This window comes from Chelon labrosus (assembly GCF_963514085.1).
Source record: "Chelon labrosus genome assembly, chromosome: 22".
Taxonomy (NCBI): domain Eukaryota; kingdom Metazoa; phylum Chordata; class Actinopteri; order Mugiliformes; family Mugilidae; genus Chelon; species Chelon labrosus.
This window is the reverse complement of record NC_140355.1, coordinates 24117163-24137722: the sequence shown is the minus strand read 5'-3', so window position 1 is coordinate 24137722 and position 20560 is coordinate 24117163. Positions and strand designations below refer to the sequence as shown.

The following is a 20560-nucleotide window of genomic DNA, read 5'->3' as shown; positions in this document are numbered from 1 at the left end:
ATATATGTATTATACATAGATACATATATACATTATACATAGATACATATATATACGTTATACATAGATACATACATATATTATACATAGATACATACATATATTATACATAGATACATACATATATTATACATAGATACATATATATATTATACATAGATACATATATATTATACATAGATACATACATATATATTATACATAGATACATATATATATTATACATAGATACATATATATACGTTATACATAGATACATACATATATTATACATAGATACATATATATATTATACATAGATACATATATATATTATACATAGATACATATATACATTATACATAGATACATATATATACGTTATACATAGATACATATATATACATTATACATAGATACATATATATATTATACATAGATACATATATACATTATACATAGATGCATATATATACATTATACATAGATACATATATATATTATACATAGATACATACATATATTATACATAGATACATATATATACATTATACATAGATACATATATATATTATACATAGATACATATATATATTATACATAGATACATACATATACACTATACATAGATACATACATATACACTATACATAGATACATATATATATATTATACATAGATACATATATATATTATACATGGATACATACATATACACTATACATAGATACATACATATACACTATACATAGATACATATATATATTATACATAGATACATATATACACTATACATAGATACATACATATATATATTATACATAGATACATACATATACACTATACATAGATACATACATATACACTATACATAGATACATATATACACTATACATAGATACATACATATATATATTATACATAGATACATATATACACTATACATAGATACATACATATATACACTATACATAGATACATACATATATTATACATAGATACATACATATACATTATACATAGATACATATATATATTATACATAGATACATACATATATATTATACATAGATACATACATATATATTGTACATAGATACATACATATACATTATACATAGATACATATATATATTATACATAGATACATACATATATATTGTACATAGATACATACATATATATTATACATAGATACATACATATATTATACATAGATACATATATATACATTATACATAGATACATATATATATTATACATAGATACATACATATATATTATACATAGATACATATATATATATTGTACATAGATACATATATATATATTATACATAGATACATATATATATTATACATAGATACATACATATATATTATACATAGATACATACATATATATTGTACATAGATACATACATATATATTATACATAGATACATATATATATATTGTACATAGATACATACATATATATTATACATAGATACATATATATATATTATACATAGATACATACATATATATTGTACATAGATACATACATATATATTATACATAGATACATATATATATATTATACATAGATACATATATATATATTGTACATAGATACATACATATATATTATACATAGATACATATATATACATTATACATAGATACATATATATATTATACATAGATACATATATATATATTATACATAGATACATACATATATATTGTACATAGATACATACATATATATTGTACATAGATACATACATATATATTATACATAGATACATACATATATATTATACATAGATACATATATATACATTATACATAGATACATATATATATTATACATAGATACATACATATATATTATACATAGATACATACATATATATTGTACTTAGCATTCACATGAAACCAAGGGTCTGAAACAGAAAGTTGTTTGTTTAACAATAAAGGATCCAGTTTGACATCATATAATACTGTATGTTTTAAATATGTGCTTTTATAAGATTGATAGAAATACAAAAATATATTTACAGAATAAGTGAAATGTTTGTGCATCGAGGGACGGTGATGACAGTAGTTGCACTAAATGCTTGTGAAACTGGGAAGAGGATTAAAAACAAGATCATTTCAGCTGAGTCAGGCTTTAGTCTGGTCCTCTTCTCTGTCTGTGTACAGGTGTGGAAATCAATGTATATGTGAATGTTAATCTAATGTTCTATTATTCTTACCTTAAGCTTCACTCTCCCTCCTTCTAAATCAATGAATGTAACATGTGCTAAACTCTCCTCGTCTCAAAAACCCACAACCACCTGAGGGGCCGTGTCCATTAATAATCACTGTGAGTTTAACAATCCCGTGACACGTCACCGATACGCTGTGACGTAATGAAGCTTCATTTGGGGAGTCACATGATGAAGCATGGAAACATCTTGTCGCGATACTTCTGCTTCGATCATAACGTCTGTAGCTGAGGTTCTCTGGGGGAGAGCAGTAGTTCAGGATGGTTGACAGTCTGACACGTCCTCGTCTCATCAGGACTCTGAATGGACACAGAGACCGACCACAGGACCCTTCATAAGACCAGGTCCAGTCTGCTGTGGTCTGGACTGCCCTCCTGATGAGTAACATCTGGATATCTGTACAATAACTATACTTACATTTATTGTTCTCATCTGCAATAAACAAACGACTTCTCTTGTATTTAATGTTTGTGTTTATTTCATGTTTACTTTTTAATTTCCTTTTGTTTCTTTAAACTTTCTACATCACTGCTGATGTTCACAGTTTGATACATGAAGGATTATGAGGTCACAGCGCTGAGAGTCATTAAATGTCCTGAATGTGTCCTCAGCAGTGTTCACGGAGACATGTGTCCTCGTCTCCAGATCAGGTCCACTGATGACTTCGTCTCAGTCCAGAATAAAAGAGGATCCAGACTCGATCCCTGAGGAACTCCAGACCTCAAGTTTCATATGAATCAGTCTGATCAGTTTTTAGAACCACGTCCAGAAGCTGATGGAAGATCTAGAAGAACCAGAACCAGAACCAGAACCTTCATCCTCAGAGGATCAGTGTGACTCGAGTTCATGTCTCTTCCTCCATCATTGTCTCCAGAACACGTGACTGCAGACACAGAGACATAAAGACCGAAGGTTATAGAAACGTGTCTGTACCTTAGACCGCAGTTAATCAGCTGTTTGTTTCCATGGAGATGACCTGTCCACACAGCAGGGGGCGCTGCGGCGCACAGAGGCCTGATCCTGGTTCGGTTCTGACCGGGACCGAGTCTCACTGATGGTCCATGTACAAATATAAAACTGATTAATTATAAAACTAAATCACGTAAAATTGTCTCGCGCTCATCACGTGCTTGTGTTTAGATCACATGACTGATCCAACGATAAACGCCGCTTACGTGGCTGCACCGAAGACCCGCCCCTCTACTCAGGACCAGCCTTGTGATTGGTCCAAACTAGGATTCACATTTTTTTTATGGTCTGCTCTAAGCTCCGCCTCTGTGCTTAACGTAAAAACGTCATGACGCCACTGGCGGAAGCGTCGTTGGAGCAGGAGACGGTGAAGAGGAGTCGAGGAGTCGGAGGATTTTCTTTTTGTTTCTTCTTCTGTCTCAGTTTCTGGGGACGTTAGTTTGGAGTTTGAGAGTCAGGACGACGGATCTGAAGCAGAAGAGTCGTCGGGTCGTTTTCAGGTGAGTTCACGGTTTGTTTTTCTGTCTTGGTGACAGTCAGTGACCTCTGCTGCCGCGCGCTAGCCCCGCTGGGCTACCACACCGGTCTCTGGAGGAAAACTCTCCGGTTTAAGACGTTTTTGCGCCGAGCCGATGACACACCGATACCGGGCCGGAACATGAGACCGTTTCAGAACCAGACGGGTCTGGTAGTGAATTCGTCTCGATGTAAGTCACCTGCAGAACCCTCGTTCCGGTTCTTGTGCATTGGTCGAGATGAATGAGGAGATTTAAGTGGACCTGGTTCTGAGAGTTCTGGTTGAAATACAGAGAACGTGTCAGAACCTGAGGAATAAGAGATGAAACAGACGGAGGAGCAGAACCAGCTTAGAACAATGAGACTGAACTTGATGAACTTGATCTCAGATCAGAGAGCCGGGAGCGACTGAAGCAACAAACGGAAAACCCTGGAGACTGCATCAAAACCACAGCGGGAGGTGAAGATCTGAACAACTACAAGACCTGAACCTGAGACCAGGCCCTGAGACCAGGCCCCGAGACCTGGCCCTCAGACCAGGCCCCCGAGAACAGGCCCCCGAGACCTGGCCCCCGAGACCTGGCCCCCGGACTATGATGAAGACGATGAAGACATTCCTTCAGATGGTCCATGAAGATGACACAGTCTGAAACCTCTCATCTTAAAAATAAACATTTAAGTTGAGAACAGTCTTCTGTCATTAAATAAGATGTTTATTAATCCCACGAATGGGAAATTTGGCAAAATACATATATATATATATATGTATGTATGTATATATATATATATATATATATGTATGTATATATATATATATATATATATATATGTATGTATGTATGTATGTATATATATATATATACAGAAAACTATGACGACTTCTACAGTGAAAAGAGTTACCAAACAAACACAATTCAAGTTTGAAAAATATACAAAAAATAGAAAAACTAGAAATATAAAGACCGTGTATAAACAAAACAGTCATGATTGTTTTTTTAAAAAATGTTTACTTTGAATTCTGAACAACTGGAATAAAAATACAGTAAAGAAGAAGAACCCAAGAAATCAGAGGAACTGAATCATATGTAAGATGAAGATGATGATGATGAAGATGAAGATGATGATGATGATGAAATCTTCAACCATCTTCTATTTTGAGAAATCAGGGAATCTGAAATGTCTCTCGACTAAATCTGTCCCGAATGAATCAGACAGATCTGATCTGATCTGATCTACTGGATCTACTGGATCTACTGGTTTAATGAATGAAGTTGGTCTGCAGATGAAGACCAGGGTCTGGAGGAGGTCCTGGGTCACATGATGGTCCTGGGGCTTCCTGGTCTGAAGACCCGTCTGCTTTAAGGCCTGGAGCTGCAGAACAGTTTAGAACGGCTGAAAGACAAAGCTCCTTAGTTTAGTTTACACATCATGAGCACATGTTAATATTTTATAACTGTAATAACATCATATCTAATATTTATAAGTCACTTAAACAATTAGTGTTATTTATAAAGCAGTAGCCCCCCCCCCCCCCCCCCCAGTATCAGTCAGTCTGTGTCATAAACCAATCATGGGTCGTTGTCAATCATTCTCGTCGTACCTGTCGTCCTGCACGTCGCTCGCCGTTTCACTGAGCGGTTTAGAGTCACTGCAGCTTATAAAGGAGTCGGTTCATTTGGGCCCCGGTGGATTGGGGCCCCGGTGGATTTGGGCCCCGGTGGTTTTGGGCCCCGGTTCATTTGCATCCACATATAGCAAGAAACGTCTCTGCCCAAAAACCACAACTAAACTCTGACAACGAGGAAAGAAACGTCTTTAATGTTCAGACTCGTCGTCATAAATCTGTGAATAAAGTTCAGGAGATAAAATCTGTCCCTGACGATAAAGACAATAAAGACGATAAAGACGATAAAGACAATAAAGACGATAAAGACGAAGGTTTTATGACCTGAAGCAGGAACCAGATGTTTATTTACAGACTGGTCTCTTTGTCACATGTGAATGCTGGTTCTGGTTCTGGTTCTGGTTCTGGTTCTGATCCGGTCCGTCTCGCTGTGAGTCCATCATCCAGCATCATGTCGTCGTTAACTATCAGTTAATTACTTCATTAACCTTTGACCTCCGTCATCGCTCTGTTATTTATTCACCAGTGAAACCAACACAGACGTAGTTTGATCTCTCAGTGATGCTGAGAGCAGGAAGTAAGTGTTGCCGACGGCAACGACCGACCTTCCAGATAATGTTAATGACGCTGTGATCTAATTGGCTGATGGCAGACGACATCTCGGGGCGCTCTGATTGGCCGGTCATGCTTGCTGTAGCCTCAGGGCAAGACAGCCAATCAGATTACAGCAGGGCGTCTGTTCGGTGATGTCAGGCCGTTGCCGCGGTAACGACTCTTGAGCGCAAGTGGACGGGTTCAGTCTGCGTCGCTCTCCGGACGAGTCGGCATCTCTGAGAGAAGGCAGGTAAGAATCATTAGAGTTGGTCTGCCTTCATTTCCCAGGATGCATTGCACGACAGCCGCCTGTGGTGGAGGTGAGAATGATTTCAGATCGGACTCTGATGCAGCTGCTGCCTCCTCTTGTCTCAGTCAGCGTCACTTTGCTTTTATTATCGTTTCAAATCACAGGAAGTGCTCCGTTCGTCTGGTTTCAAAATAAAAGCGGCTGTTTGTTCAGAATGAAGAAGCAGAGGGTCTGTCCTTAATCCTATTTCTTGTTTCTGGTTGCTAGGCAACCATGGACCACAGCCACCACACTCATCACACCATGGCTCCGCCCACCAGTGGGGGACACGACACCGGAGGAGGACATGGAGGACATGAAGGACATGAAGGACACGGAGGCATGGTGAGAGATGGCCGTTAGCATGTAGCGGCTAACACTGCTACATGAATCATTGATGTAAACGAAGGGGACTCGTCTTCATCACAACCCTGAACCTGACTGAGTTTAAACGTGGCTCATTCAACATAATCTTTATTGGCAACACTCTGCTCCCTTTCAAGATGGCGGCGGCGTCTTAACGTGATAAGATCCTGTATCTATACGACATCATAAATGTTAGCATGCTAACACTAGGTTGTTGGTGTCTGTGGTTGCCTAGGTGATGACCTTCTACTTCGGCTACAACAACGTGGAGCTGTTGTTCACCGGGCTGCTCATCAACTCACCTGGAGGTCAGTCACCTGGAGCCGTTTTATTCATTTAATAAAATTAATCTTAATTGTTGTTTATTCATCTTTAAAGTTGTTTACGGTTCCTAACGAAATGTTTATGAGTGTATTTAATAACTCCTCCCCCTCTTCCTGTGGTCCAATCAGAGATGGTGGGGGCGTGCATAGGTGTCTTCCTATTGGCCGTCCTCTACGAGGGGCTGAAGATCGGCCGGGAGGTGCTGCTGCGTCGCAGTCAGGTCAACGTCCGGTACAACTCCATGCCGCTGCCTGGGTCTGATGGGACGGTGCTGATGGAGACGCACAAGACGGTCGGGTAGGTGGTCAATGCTAAAGCTAATGCTAAAGCTAATGCTAACCGTGCATACACAGCAGGAAGTGGTGGAGACGTTAGATGATCACTGTGCATTTACTGTCCGCTCCCTGATTGACAGTCACGGTTTTAAGGGGGCGGAGCCTCCTCACCAGTCAGGATTACCTCCCAGGTAACAGTTTGGGTTCTGGTTCTGGGGAACCTGGTCTGAGATACTCTGATCAGACTGTTAATGATCACTGATCGGTGAATTCATAATGAGCGTTGTCAGGCTCTGATTGGAGGATCTCACCTCAGGAAGTCGTTTGGGATCCGTCTTCTTCTACAGTTTTAATTATTGTTGGACCTCCTGTGGATTTCTGGTTTCTGTCGGTGCAGCAACCAGCAGGTGGCGCTCTGCTGTCAGCTGTGTTTGGAAAGCTAGCTATGCTAAAACTGAGACTAATGCTAATTGGTGTTTTAGCTATCATGCTAATGAGCAGCATTACATGCCCTGTCATCAACAGAATCATTGGCATGAGAGCTAATAAAGCTAACATCTTGCTAGCTAACAAAAACGAAGACTGTTAACACAATTTCAACGTGTTTACTGTTAGCATGTTTACTGTTAGCATGTTTACTGTTAGCAATGTTCTTATGATTATGTTTTAGACTATTTTAGTGAATACGTAGAATGCTAATGCTAATGCTAAATGTTATTTTAATGAACTGCTTTGCAACACCAACTGCAGCAGAGAGTAACATAATAATTGCTAATGCTAACATGCTAACAGTGTTTCAGCCCTGGTTAAATGGTTTATAATGAATGATGCTGCTAATGCTACCAGAAATGCTAACTCCCTCCTCTTGTCCTATCAGGCAGCGGATGCTAAGCCCCGCCCACTTCATGCAGACCCTGTTGCACATCATTCAGGTGGTCGTCAGCTACTTCCTGATGCTCGTCTTCATGACCTACAACGCTTACCTGTGCATCGCCGTGGCAGCCGGCGCTGGCATGGGCTACTTCCTGTTCAGCTGGCGGAAGGCAGTGGTTGTGGACATCACCGAGCATTGCCATTAGCCGCTATTAGCGGCCATTAGCGGTGCTAGCTTGTATCTTGTCAGGAGGTTTAATTTCTGCTGATCACAATCAAATAGTGCTGACTAACACTTCACTCTATGTTATCATGCTAGCAACAAGCTAATGAAGTTAGCTCGTAAAACACACTAAATTACAAACGTTACCATGGTGACGTCCTACTGTAGGTTAGCTTTTACACTAACAACCAAAGTTATTGATTAGTCTGTTTTGCAAAAAACAACAAGCACTTGTTTGTTTTTTTTGTTTTTTTTAAACTCCTGGTGAACAAACCGACCAATCAGAGCTCAGATCAGCCCCGATGTTTCCCATTGGCCAAATCACCTGGTTCTGTCTTTTTGTGCCATGACAAGTGACTTTTAATGTGTTGTTAGCTCGTTAGCATAGCGTCAGTGATTCATTTATTAGTGAAGGTTTATTTTGATTGGTTAAAGAGCAGCGACTCGTTTTTAAATAAAGATAATTCAAACTTAAAACATGTTTTACAACTTTAGATTTAACGGAACCTTCAGTTTATTTTTGTTCTCGTATTCTTTGTGTTGATTGGTTCCTCAGTGAAGGGGGCGGGGCTCAGACCTTTTATTTAATCACTTTCAGGCCAGTTTTTTATTTTATCGGCTCCATCATGAAACTTGAACCGTCGGCCTTAAAGCCGCCTGCTGCCTTAACTGTGGTCATCATCATGAGGGATGGATTACTGAGGGGGCGGGGTTTACTTCCTGGACCAATGAGATTTAAGGGACGGGGTCACAGTTACTGGACGTGTTTATGAATGAAGTTCAGCTGCACTGTGACGCCAGAAGTACAGAGACGTCCTCGTCCTCTAGATGCAGCCTGTCTGACAATGAGTGTCCTTTCTCTCTGTCTCTCTGTCTCTGTCTCTATGTGGTGACTCGTGACGTCCTTGGACCGTGCTGTCTGCTCTGGTGTCCACATACGTTTGGTTCTGTTTCAGGTCCGTGTGGATCGACTGTGTCTGATGATCAACGTCTCAAATGTTTAAATGTGTCAAATGCTGGAATCATTCAAAACAATAAAGTTTATGTAGAAAGTCTCGTCAGCTCGTCTGTCAACAGGAAGTAAACAAGAAGTAAACAGGAAGTAAACAGGAAGTGCTGCTGTAGCTGAACAACGTTAATGAATAAAAGTTGTGTAGTAAGAAAGACAATAAGAGAATAAAGTAACAGTGAACAGTGGTTCCTAGAATTTCAGAAAGTAGAATGGGAGGTAGAGCTTTCAGCTATCAGGCTCCTCTCCTGTGGAACCAGCTCCCAGTTTGGGTTCAGGAGGCAGACACTCTCTCTATTTTTAAGGTCAGGCTTAAGACTTTCCTTTTTGATCAGGCTTATAGTTAGGGCTGGACTAAACCATCCCTTAGTTATGCTGCTATAGGCCTAGGCTGCTGGGGGACGATGCACCAAACACATGTCCTCCTTCTTTCTTCTCTCTCCTCTCTCGCATCCTCCACTTTCTTTTCTCTGGCACAGAGCTCTTGCCCTCTAATTTCCTATCTACTACTAGTCATACAATTCTGTGCTATTACTATGTAGAATGTTTACTGCTGTGTGTGTGTTCCCCCCCCCCCCCCCCCCTCCCCCCTCTTCCCCCCTCTTCTTGTGAGTATCTCTGGCCTGGAGTGGTGTGTTTCCCGTGGAGCTCTATACTACATCTGTTGTCGTGGTCTCATCAGCCTGCCCAGTCTTCATGGAATCCTGCAGTTATCCACTCCTACCTGAATGAACAATTCTCCAACCTGCCTATGATTCCTCTTACATTTTCAAACTGTCATGTAACATCATCAGTTTGTATCATAAGATTCCACATGTACACTTTAGTCAGATATGTGTATCTATGACAGATGTATGTTTATCTTGCTGTTCTCTTCTCTTCTCTCTTTGCTGTTCTCTTCTCTCTTTCTTCTGTCTGTACCCGGCTGGCCTTAGGCAGATGGTTCCTCCATATGAGCTGGGTTCTGCTCGAGGTTTCTTCCTGTTAAAGGGAGTTTTCCTGCCACCGTTGCCTTCAGGCTGCTCTGGGGGTTTCAGGCCGGGTTTTTGTAAAGCGTCTTGAGACGATTTGTATTGTTATTGACGCTATATAAATAAAATTGAATTGAATTGAATTGAATTGAAAAGGGAGACGATCTGTGTTCGGGTCACATCAGTTCTTTGTGAAACGTGGAATAACTTTAAATAATTAGTTTAGTGGTATTAAATATTAAAGTTCATTAGCTTTAAATGGAACAGTGTATTTAACATACGTCTCATTATCTGTTCATTAAAGACGTTTGAAGGTAAAATAGTTTCATGGAAGCGTTTCATCCTCCAGAGATAATATATAATAATATCAGCTCTTCTGATACTGATACGTCTAGTTTTAATATTGTTAATATATCCAGTCTTCCATCAGTCCTCATTCATTTTAATTCAATTTTATTTATATAGCGTCAATAACAACACAAATTGTCTAAAGACGCTTTACTAAACCCGGCCTGAAACCCCCAGAGCAGCCTGAAGGAGACGGAGGCAGGAAAAAGAAACCAGGACCAGGACAGACACAGGAGTTAACGTGTTATACAGCACAGAACTGACAAGTAGATACGTTAGAGGACAAGAGCTCTGAGCCAGAGAGGAGAAAGAAGGAGGACATGTCCTCAGTGCATCGTCCCCCAGCAGCCTAGGCCTATAGCAGCATAACTAAGGGATGGTTTAGTCCAGCCCTAACTATAAGCCTGATCAAAAAGGAAAGTCTTAAGCCTGACCTTAAAAATAGAGAGAGTGTCTGCCTCCCGAACCCAAACTGGGAGCTGGTTCCACAGGAGAGGAGCCTGATAGCTGAAAGCTCTACCTCCCATTCTACTTTTTGAAATTCTAGGAACCACAAGTAGGCCTGCACTTTCAGACCGAAGTGATCTGTTGGGATGATATGGTACAATGAGGTCTTTAAGATACGATGGAGCTAGGCCTTTAAGGGCCTTGTATGTAAGGAGGAGGATTTTAAATTCTATTCTAGACTTTAAAGGGAGCCAGTGAAGAGAAGCTAAAACTGGAGTAATATGATCTCTCTTGCTAATTCCTGTCAATGCTCTTGCTGCGGCATTTTGAATCAACTGGAGGCTTTTTAAAGAGCTATTTGGAGCCAGACAGTAATGAATTACAGTAATCCAGTCTGGACGACACAAATGCATGAACTAGTTTTTCAGCATCACTCTGAGACAGGATGTTCCTAATTTTGACGATATTACGCAGGTGAAAGAAGGCAGTCCTGGTCACTTGCTTTATGTGACATTTAAAGGACATATCCTCATCAAATATAACACCAAGGTTTTTTACAGTAGTACTGGAGGCCAAGGTAATGCCATCCAAAGACACCATGTGATTAGATAATGAATCTCTGAGATGCTTAGGACCGAATACAATAACTTCTGTTTTGTCTGAGTTTAAGAGGAAATTACAGGTCATCCAAGCCTTTATGTCTTTAAGGCATGCTTGGAGTTTAACCAACTGATTAGTTTCATCTGGTTTCATGGATAAAACAGTCCTCTAGTCCTCTAGTCCTCTAGTCCTCCTCCAGTCCTCCTCCAGTCCTCTAGTCCTCTAGTCCTTTAGTCCTCCTCCAGTCCTCCTCCAGTCCTCTAGTCCTCTAGTCCTCTAGTCCTCTAGTCCTTTAGTCCTCCTCCAGTCCTCTAGTCCTCTAGTCCTCTAGTCCTTTAGTCCTCCTCCAGTCCTCCTCCAGTCCTCTAGTCCTCTAGTCCTTTAGTCCTCCTCCAGTCCTCCTCTAGTCCTCTAGTCCTCTAGTCCTCCTCCAGTCCTCTAGTCCTCTAGTCCTTTTAGTCCTCCTCCAGTCCTCCTCCAGTCCTCTAGTCCTCTAGTCCTTTAGTCCTCCTCCAGTCCTCCTCCAGTCCTCTAGTCCTCTAGTCCTTTAGTCCTCCTCCAGTCCTCCTCCAGTCCTCTAGTCCTCCAGTCCTTTAGTCCTCCTCCAGTCCTCCAGTCCTTTAGTCCTCCAGTCCTTTAGTCCTCCTCCAGTCCTCCTCCAGTCCTCCAGTCCTTTAGTCCTCCTCCAGTCCTCCTCCAGTCCTCCAGTCCTCCAGTCCTTTAGTCCTCCTCCAGTCCTCCAGTCCTCTAGTCCTCCAGTCCTTTAGTCCTCCAGTCCTCCAGTCCTCCAGTCCTTTAGTCCTCCTCCAGTCCTCCTCCAGTCCTCCAGTCCTCCAGTCCTTTAGTCCTCCTCCAGTCCTCCAGTCCTCTAGTCCTCCAGTCCTTTAGTCCTCCAGTCCTTTAGTCCTCCTCCAGTCCTTCTCCAGTCCTCCAGTCCTTTAGTCCTCCAGTCCTTTAGTCCTCCTCCAGTCCTTCTCCAGTCCTCCAGTCCTTTAGTCCTCCTCCAGTCCTCCTCCAGTCCTCCAGTCCTTTAGTCCTCCAGTCCTTTAGTCCTCCTCCAGTCCTTCTCCAGTCCTCCAGTCCTTTAGTCCTCCTCCAGTCCTCCTCCAGTCCTCCAGTCCTCCAGTCCTTTAGTCCTCCTCCAGTCCTCCTCCAGTCCTCTAGTCCTCCAGTCCTTTAGTCCTCCTCCAGTCCTCCAGTCCTCTAGTCCTCCAGTCCTTTAGTCCTCCTCCAGTCCTCCTCTAGTCCTCCAGTCCTTTAGTCCTCCAGTCCTCCAGTCCTTTAGTCCTCCAGTCCTTTAGTCCTCCTCCAGTCCTTTAGTCCTCTAGTCCTCCAGTCCTTTAGTCCTCCTCCAGTCCTTTAGTCCTCTAGTCCTCCAGTCCTTTAGTCCTCCTCCAGTCCTTTAGTCCTCCTCCAGTCCTCCAGTCCTCCTCCAGTCCTTTAGTCCTCCAGTCCTTTAGTCCTCCTCCAGTCCTCCAGTCCTTCTCCAGTCCTCCAGTCCTCCTCCAGTCCTCCAGTCCTCCAGTCCTCCTCCAGTCCTCCTCCAGTCCTCCAGTCCTCCTCCAGTCCTCCTCCAGTCCTCCAGTCCTCCAGTCCTCCTCCAGTCCTCCAGTCCTCCAGTCCTCCAGTCCTCCTCCAGTCCTCCAGTCCTCCAGTCCTCTAGTCCTCCTCCAGTCCTCCTCCAGTCCTCCAGTCCTTTAGTCCTCCAGTCCTCCTCCAGTCCTCCAGTCCTCCAGTCCTTTAGTCCTCCAGTCCTCCAGTCCTCCAGTCCTTTAGTCCTCCTCCAGTCCTCCTCCAGTCCTTTAGTCCTCCAGTCCTTTAGTCCTCCTCCAGTCCTCCTCCAGTCCTCCAGTCCTTTAGTCCTCCTCCAGTCCTCCAGTCCTCCTCCAGTCCTTTAGTCCTCCAGTCCTTTAGTCCTCCTCCAGTCCTCCAGTCCTTCTCCAGTCCTCCAGTCCTCCTCCAGTCCTCCAGTCCTCCAGTCCTCCTCCAGTCCTTTAGTCCTCCAGTCCTTTAGTCCTCCTCCAGTCCTCCAGTCCTTCTCCAGTCCTCCAGTCCTCCTCCAGTCCTCCAGTCCTCCAGTCCTCCTCCAGTCCTCCAGTCCTCCTCCAGTCCTTTAGTCCTCCAGTCCTTTAGTCCTCCTCCAGTCCTCCAGTCCTTCTCCAGTCCTCCAGTCCTCCTCCAGTCCTCCAGTCCTTTAGTCCTCCTCCAGTCCTCCAGTCCTCCTCCAGTCCTTTAGTCCTCCAGTCCTTTAGTCCTCCTCCAGTCCTCCAGTCCTTCTCCAGTCCTCTAGTCCTCCTCCAGTCCTCCTCCAGTCCTCCTCCAGTCCTCCAGTCCTCCAGTCCTTTAGTCCTCCAGTCCTCCAGTCCTTCTCCAGTCCTCCAGTCCTCCTCCAGTCCTTTAGTCCTCCAGTCCTCCAGTCCTCCTCCAGTCCTTTAGTCCTCCAGTCCTCCAGTCCTTCTCCAGTCCTCCAGTCCTCCAGTCCTCCTCCAGTCCTTTAGTCCTCCAGTCCTCCAGTCCTCCTCCAGTCCTCTAGTCCTCCTCTAGTCCTCCTCCAGTCCTCTAGTCCTCCAGTCCTCCAGTCCTCCTCCAGTCCTCTAGTCCTCCTCCAGTCCTCTAGTCCTCCAGTCCTCTAGTCCTCCACCAGTCCTCCAGTCCTCCAGTCCTCCTCCAGTCCGCCGGAAGAAGCGAAGAAGAAGCACTTCCGGCGGCAGGTGGATGTTTTGCTGCGGGTCAAACCGATCAGGTCGACCGTTTCCTCCGTCGTTCCACCGGGCCGGTTCAGTTTAATGCCCTCCTCCTGTGACATCCGTTAACCGGATCTCAGTCACCGACCCTCTGATGGCCTCCAGGCGGCCGGACAGCTTTGACGGGCTCGGCTACCGCGGCCGCGACGACCCGCTATACGGAGCCAGCTACCCGGTCCGGAGCGCCGGAGCCCCCGCGGAGCTGCAGCACCACCACTGGGTCACCACGCCGCCAGACATCCCCGGTAGCCGCAACCTGCACCCCGGAGAGCGGACACCAATGTACGATGAGCCGCTGGGAGAACCCGGGACCGGAGCCGCTCCTGGCTGGGACGCTCCGCAGCCCGGTGTACCTCCCGCTGGTAGGTTAGCTAGCAGGCTAACGACAGAATGGGAGGTGAATGGAGCAGGCTAGCAGCTACACAGCCAGCTAATCACAGCGTTTAGATAACAGACTGGATGCTAACTGGAGGTTAGCTTACAGGCTAATCAAATAAAATAAGCTGAATGAAGCAGGCTAACTGTTAGCAAGCAGGCTAACGACAGAAGCCTTCATTAAACAGGCTAACTGTTAGCAAGCAGGCTAACGACAGAAGCCTTCATTAAACAGGCTAACTGTTAGCAAGCAGGCTAACGACAGAAGCCTTCATTAAACAGGCTAACAGTTAGCAAGCAGGCTAACGACAGAAGCCTTCATTAAACAGGCTAACAGTTAGCAAGCAGGCTAACGACAGAAGCCTTCATTAAACAGGCTAACAGTTAGCAAGCAGGCTAACGACAGAATGGGAGGTGAATGGAGCAGGCTAGCAGCTACACAGCCAGCTAATCACAGCGTTTAGATAACAGACTGGATGCTAACTGGAGGTTAGCTTACAGGCTAATCAAATAAAATAAGCTGAATGAAGCAGGCTAACTGTTAGCAAGCAGGCTAACGACAGAAGCCTTAATTAAACAGGCTAACAGTTAGCAAGCAGGCTAACGACAGAAGCCTTCATTAAACAGGCTAACAGTTAGCAAGCAGGCTAACGACAGAAGCCTTCATTAAACAGGCTAACAGTTAGCAAGCAGGCTAACGACAGAAGCCTTCATTAAACAGGCTAACAGTTAGCTAGCAGGCTAACGACAGAATGGGAGGTGAATGGAGCAGGCTAGCAGCTACACAGCCAGCTAATCACAGCGTTTAGATAACAGACTGGATGCTAACTGGAGGTTAGCTTACAGGCTAATCAAATAAAATAAGTTGAATGAAGCAGGCTAACTGTTAGCAAGCAGGCTAACGACAGAAGCCTTCATTAAACAGGCTAACTGTTAGCAAGCAGGCTAACGACAGAAGCCTTCATTAAACAGGCTAACTGTTAGCAAGCAAGCTAACGACAGAAGCCTTCATTAAACAGGCTAACAGTTAGCAAGCAGGCTAACGACAGAAGCCTTCATTAAACAGGCTAACAGTTAGCTAGCAGGCTAACGACAGAATGGGAGGTGAATGGAGCAGGCTAGCAGCTACACAGCCAGCTAATCACAGCGTTTAGATAACAGACTGGATGCTAACTGGAGGTTAGCTTACAGGCTAATCAAATAAAATAAGCTGAATGAAGCAGGCTAACTGTTAGCAAGCAGGCTAACGACAGAAGCCTTCATTAAACAGGCTAACTGTTAGCAAGCAGGCTAACGACAGAAGCCTTCATTAAACAGGCTAACTGTTAGCAAGCAGGCTAACGACAGAAGCCTTCATTAAACAGGCTAACAGTTAGCAAGCAGGCTAACGACAGAAGCCTTCATTAAACAGGCTAACAGTTAGCTAGCAGGCTAACGACAGAATGGGAGGTGAATGGAGCAGGCTAGCAGCTACACAGCCAGCTAATCACAGCGTTTAGATAACAGACTGGATGCTAACTGGAGGTTAGCTTACAGGCTAATCAAATAAAATAAGCTGAATGAAGCAGGCTAACTGTTAGCAAGCAGGCTAACGACAGAAGCCTTCATTAAACAGGCTAACAGTTAGCAAGCAGGCTAACGACAGAAGCCTTCATTAAACAGGCTAACAGTTAGCAAGCAGGCTAACGACAGAAGCCTTCATTAAACAGGCTAACAGTTAGCAAGCAGGCTAACGACAGAAGCCTTCATTAAACAGGCTAACAGTTAGCTAGCAGGCTAACGACAGAATGGGAGGTGAATGGAGCAGGCTAGCAGCTACACAGCCAGCTAATCACAGCGTTTAGATAACAGACTGGATGCTAACTGGAGGTTAGCTTACAGGCTAATCAAATAAAATAAGCTGAATGAAGCAGGCTAACTGTTAGCAAGCAGGCTAACGACAGAAGCCTTAATTAAACAGGCTAACTGTTAGCAAGCAGGCTAACGACAGAAGCCTTCATTAAACAGGCTAACAGTTAGCAAGCAGGCTAACGACAGAAGCCTTCATTAAACAGGCTAACAGTTAGCAAGCAGGCTAACGACAGAAGCCTTCATTAAACAGGCTAACTGTTAGCAAGCAGGCTAACGACAGAAGCCTTAATTAAACAGGCTAACAGTTAGCAAGCAGGCTAACGACAGAAGCCTTAATTAAACAGGCTAACAGTTAGCAAGCAGGCTAACGACAGAAGCCTTCATTAAACAGGCTAACAGTTAGCAAGCAGGCTAACGACAGAAGCCTTCATTAAACAGGCTAACAGTTAGCCAGTGAGCTAACCAGGCTAACAGTTAGCCAGAGAGCTAACCAAGCAAATTTTTTCCATTTGAATTGAACTTTATTGATTCGTCTTGTCGTTACAGAGCATCTCAACCGGTTTGCTGGCTTTGGAATCGGACTCGTCAGGTTGGAATTAACTTTATTGATCTTTATGTCACGTGATCCCTATCACATGACGTCATGACATCATGACATCACATGACGTCATGACATCATGACATCACATGACGTCATGACATCATGACATCACATGACGTCATGACATCATGACATCATGATGTCACGTGATCCCGATCACATGATGTCATGACGTCATGACATCATGACATCATGATGTCACGTGATCCCGATCACATGATGTCATGACATCATGACATCATGACGTCATGATGACATGTGATCGGGATCACATGACGTCATGACGTCATGATGACATGTGATCGGGATCACATGACGTCATGACGTCATGATGACATGTGATCGGGATCACATGACGTCATGACGTCACATGACGTCATGACATCACATGACCAGAAGTCAGAACACACTAAAGTTTATCTGGAGTCTCTCTGTTGGGAACTGATTCTGCTCCAGCAAAGATCTTCTGGGCCAATCAGACCGTGTGGGCGGGGCTTCATCTGATCAGTGTTCTGATGTGTGTGTTAATGTGTGTATCCTGATGTGTGTTAATGTGTGTATCCTGGTGTGTGTGTTAATGTGTGTATCCTGATGTGTGTTAATGTGTGTGTATCCTGATGTGTGTTAATGTGTGTGTATCCTGATGTGTGTTAATGTGTGTGTATCCTGATGTGTGTTAATGTGTGTATCCTGGTGTGTGTGTTAATGTGTGTATCCTGATGTGTGTGTCCAGTCTGTTCACAGAGAACGTCCTCTCTCATCCCTGCATCGTCTTCCGGAGACAGTGTCAGGTAACGTCCCTCCTCGTCACTAACTGATCAATCTCATTGATCAACCTGGGTCACAGGTGTCTGACCTTTCTCTCCTGCTGCTCTCTGATTGGCTGTTGGTCTCAGGTGAACTACCACGCCCGCTGTTACCACCTGACTCCGTTCAGCGCCGTCTCCGTCATGTACAGCATCACCAAGTCCCAGGTAACCAATCAGGTTCATTCATTATCATCATTAGGGACGAGTTGATCAATAGAGTTGATCAGTAGAGTTGATCAGGGGGCTGTGGCTCAGTGGGTAGAGCGGGTTGTCCACGAACCAGAGGGTTAGCGGTTCGATCCCCGGAATGTGCCACATGCCGAAGTGTCCTTGAGCAAGACACTGAACCCCCAGTTGCTCCCAGTGTGAGGCACTGGTGTGTGAATGTGTGTGTGACTGTGTGTGACTGTGTGTGTGACTGTGTGAGCGAATGGGGAGATGTGTCTATGACTGTAAAGCGCTTTGAGTACCAATAGGTAGAAAAGCAAGGCCATTTTCCATCAATAGAGTTGATCAATAGAGTTGATCAATAGTTGCCCAGTTGTCTTTTCTCTGTATCAGGGGGTCAAGTCTCAGTGGAAGGGGATGAGCAGCACCTTCATCGTTCACGGCATCACTCTGGGAGCTGAGGGTATCATCAGCGAGGTCACACCGTTACCACGGTAACCACACACACTGCTGCATGAAATTGCAGTAGTAGTATTAGTAGTACTGTAGTATTATCGTAGTATTACTGTGTTTCTGTGTCTCCACAGGGAACTTCCTCACAGATGGACCTGGAAACAGCTGGCTGGACATTTACTGCTCAAAGGGTCAGTTCTTCTTCTACTGATTCATCTTCTTCTTCTTCTACTGATTCATCCTCTTCTTCTTCTACTGATTCATCCTCTTCTTCTTCTACTGATTCATCTTCTTCTTCTTCTACTGATTCATCTTCTTCTTCTTCTACTGATTCATCTTCTTCTTCTACTGATTCATGTTCTTCTTCTTCTACTGTCCTAAATGAAGTTTCTTGTTTCTCTGCAGGTTAACAGCTGTGGTGGCTCTTCCATTCTACTGCTCCAGCCTCATCGAGACTGTCCAGGTCATTACTGATGAACAGATGAACAGATGAACAGATGAACAGATGAACTGATGAACAGATGAACTGATGAACTGATGAACTGATTCTTCTTCCTGTTTGTCCTCAGAGTGAGATCGTGCGGGACGACTCGTCCTCTGGTCTCCTTGACTGCATCCGTGAGGGTCTTTCTCGTGTGTTGGGGGTCGGCGCCCCTCACAGTCGCCGTCTTCTTCCTCTCAGCTGCCTGCTGCTTCCCGCCGCAATGCACGCCATCCTGCGTTACGCTGTGGCGGCCGTTGTCCAGAGGGCGGTGCTGTGGCTGCACCACCGGGGCAAGAAGCAGCGCGTTGACCCGACCAACCCACTGGACACCTACTTCCCTGAGCTGGCGGCGGCGTGGGCGGGGTCTCTAGTGGCTGATGTCGTGGTGTTTCCCCTGGAGACGGCGCTGCACCGCCTCGGCGTGCAGGGCACGCGCACCATCATCGACGCTACCGACGGCGCGGTCGCTGTGGCGAACGGCGGCAGCCCGCTGGTCCTGCCTGTCAACACGCAGTACGATGGCTTCTCCGACTGCCTGCACGCCATCCGCCGCAAGGAGGGCAGGGCCGGCTTCTACCGAGGCTTCGGGGCGCTGGCGGCACAGTACGCGCTGCATGGGGCGCTGCTGGCCGCCGCCAGGACGCTACTCAGGCTGCTGCTGCTGGACGCCAAGGCTGGCTAGGCCGTTACCATGGAGACGCTTTATCAGCTGTCACCGCGCTGACAGGACATTTCTCACCTGATGAAATCAAATCACCTCCTCCTTCACCATCCCTCCGTCTGATTGGTTAACCACCTGCTGGTCAGGAAGTGATCGTGTGACTTAGCCTAGCTTAGCATAAGGACCAGAAGTCTGCGCAGCGTCACATCCTTCCTGACGTCACCAAACACGTGGTGGTTGCCAGGAAACCCAGCATCACTTCCTGTACCAGCATGACAGCATGAACGTGTTTGTGAATCCTGACAGCTGATTGGTCACCTGCAGCGAATATAAACACCTCAACATATTTGTATAAAGTTGTAAAAAAAGATTTCTGTCGAATCTAATGAGTAAACCTGGATTTTCAAAATAAATGCGTGGAAATAAAAGTAAATCTAAAAGCATCATAACCATTTAAATTAAATGCACTCGTTCATTTAACGTTGTAAATGTAAAGTTTTCTGTGAACGTGAAATAAAATCGTCTCAGTTTGACTGAAACTGTTTAAATTTATTTATTTAAATCAGACACGTTAATTTAAAAAGAATAAAAGTATTTAAACGTTGTTATTTCAGCTGTTTTTAAATGTTTTCATCTCTGATCACAAACATCAGTGTTTGATCATCTGTTCTAATAAACATTTAACTTAACACCTGCTTTTATTATTATTATTATTTACACGTTTTTATAATTTAATTTTGATTATTTTCAATA

General features: G+C 44.1%; 2 protein-coding genes across 3 annotated transcripts; both read left to right on the top strand.

Annotated features, from left to right (window-relative positions):
- The first annotated feature begins 3537 nt into the window (after positions 1 to 3537).
- Positions 3538 to 9853, top strand: slc31a1 (solute carrier family 31 member 1). 2 transcript variants are annotated; one of them, XM_084572114.1, is made up of 6 exons: positions 3538 to 3702; positions 6454 to 6570; positions 6827 to 6899; positions 7044 to 7212; positions 7331 to 7381; positions 8068 to 9853. In XM_084572114.1, the coding sequence occupies exons 2-6, from the start codon at positions 6460 to 6462 to the stop codon at positions 8267 to 8269; spliced, it is 606 nt and encodes a 201-aa protein (XP_084428240.1). In that variant the 5' UTR covers positions 3538 to 3702; positions 6454 to 6459; the 3' UTR covers positions 8270 to 9853. The 2 variants fall into 2 exon arrangements, with proteins under 2 accessions (XP_084428240.1, XP_084428241.1); XM_084572115.1 differs by lacking the exon at positions 7331 to 7381.
- A 4499-nt stretch (positions 9854 to 14352) lies between these two features.
- On the top strand, positions 14353 to 20496 carry slc25a46 (solute carrier family 25 member 46). Its single transcript, XM_084572853.1, has 8 exons — positions 14353 to 14767; positions 17178 to 17220; positions 17966 to 18023; positions 18129 to 18206; positions 18603 to 18703; positions 18797 to 18853; positions 19068 to 19125; positions 19232 to 20496. The coding sequence occupies exons 1-8, from the start codon at positions 14500 to 14502 to the stop codon at positions 19826 to 19828; spliced, it is 1260 nt and encodes a 419-aa protein (XP_084428979.1). The 5' UTR covers positions 14353 to 14499; the 3' UTR covers positions 19829 to 20496.
- The last annotated feature ends 64 nt before the right edge of the window (positions 20497 to 20560 follow it).

Excerpts from the sequence above, each read along its gene's own strand:
- slc31a1 (XM_084572114.1), top strand. The coding sequence starts at position 6,460 with ATGGACCACAGCCACCACACTCATCACACCATGGCTCCGCCCACCAGT. Across the intron at positions 6,571-6,826 it reads ATGAAGGACACGGAGGCATG|GTGATGACCTTCTACTTCGG; the intron begins GTGAGAGATGGC and ends GTGGTTGCCTAG. Across the intron at positions 7,382-8,067 it reads CAGTCAGGATTACCTCCCAG|GCAGCGGATGCTAAGCCCCG; the intron begins GTAACAGTTTGG and ends TTGTCCTATCAG.
- slc25a46 (XM_084572853.1), top strand. The coding sequence starts at position 14,500 with ATGGCCTCCAGGCGGCCGGACAGCTTTGACGGGCTCGGCTACCGCGGC. Across the intron at positions 14,768-17,177 it reads GCCCGGTGTACCTCCCGCTG|AGCATCTCAACCGGTTTGCT; the intron begins GTAGGTTAGCTA and ends TTGTCGTTACAG. Across the intron at positions 18,024-18,128 it reads TCTTCCGGAGACAGTGTCAG|GTGAACTACCACGCCCGCTG; the intron begins GTAACGTCCCTC and ends TGTTGGTCTCAG.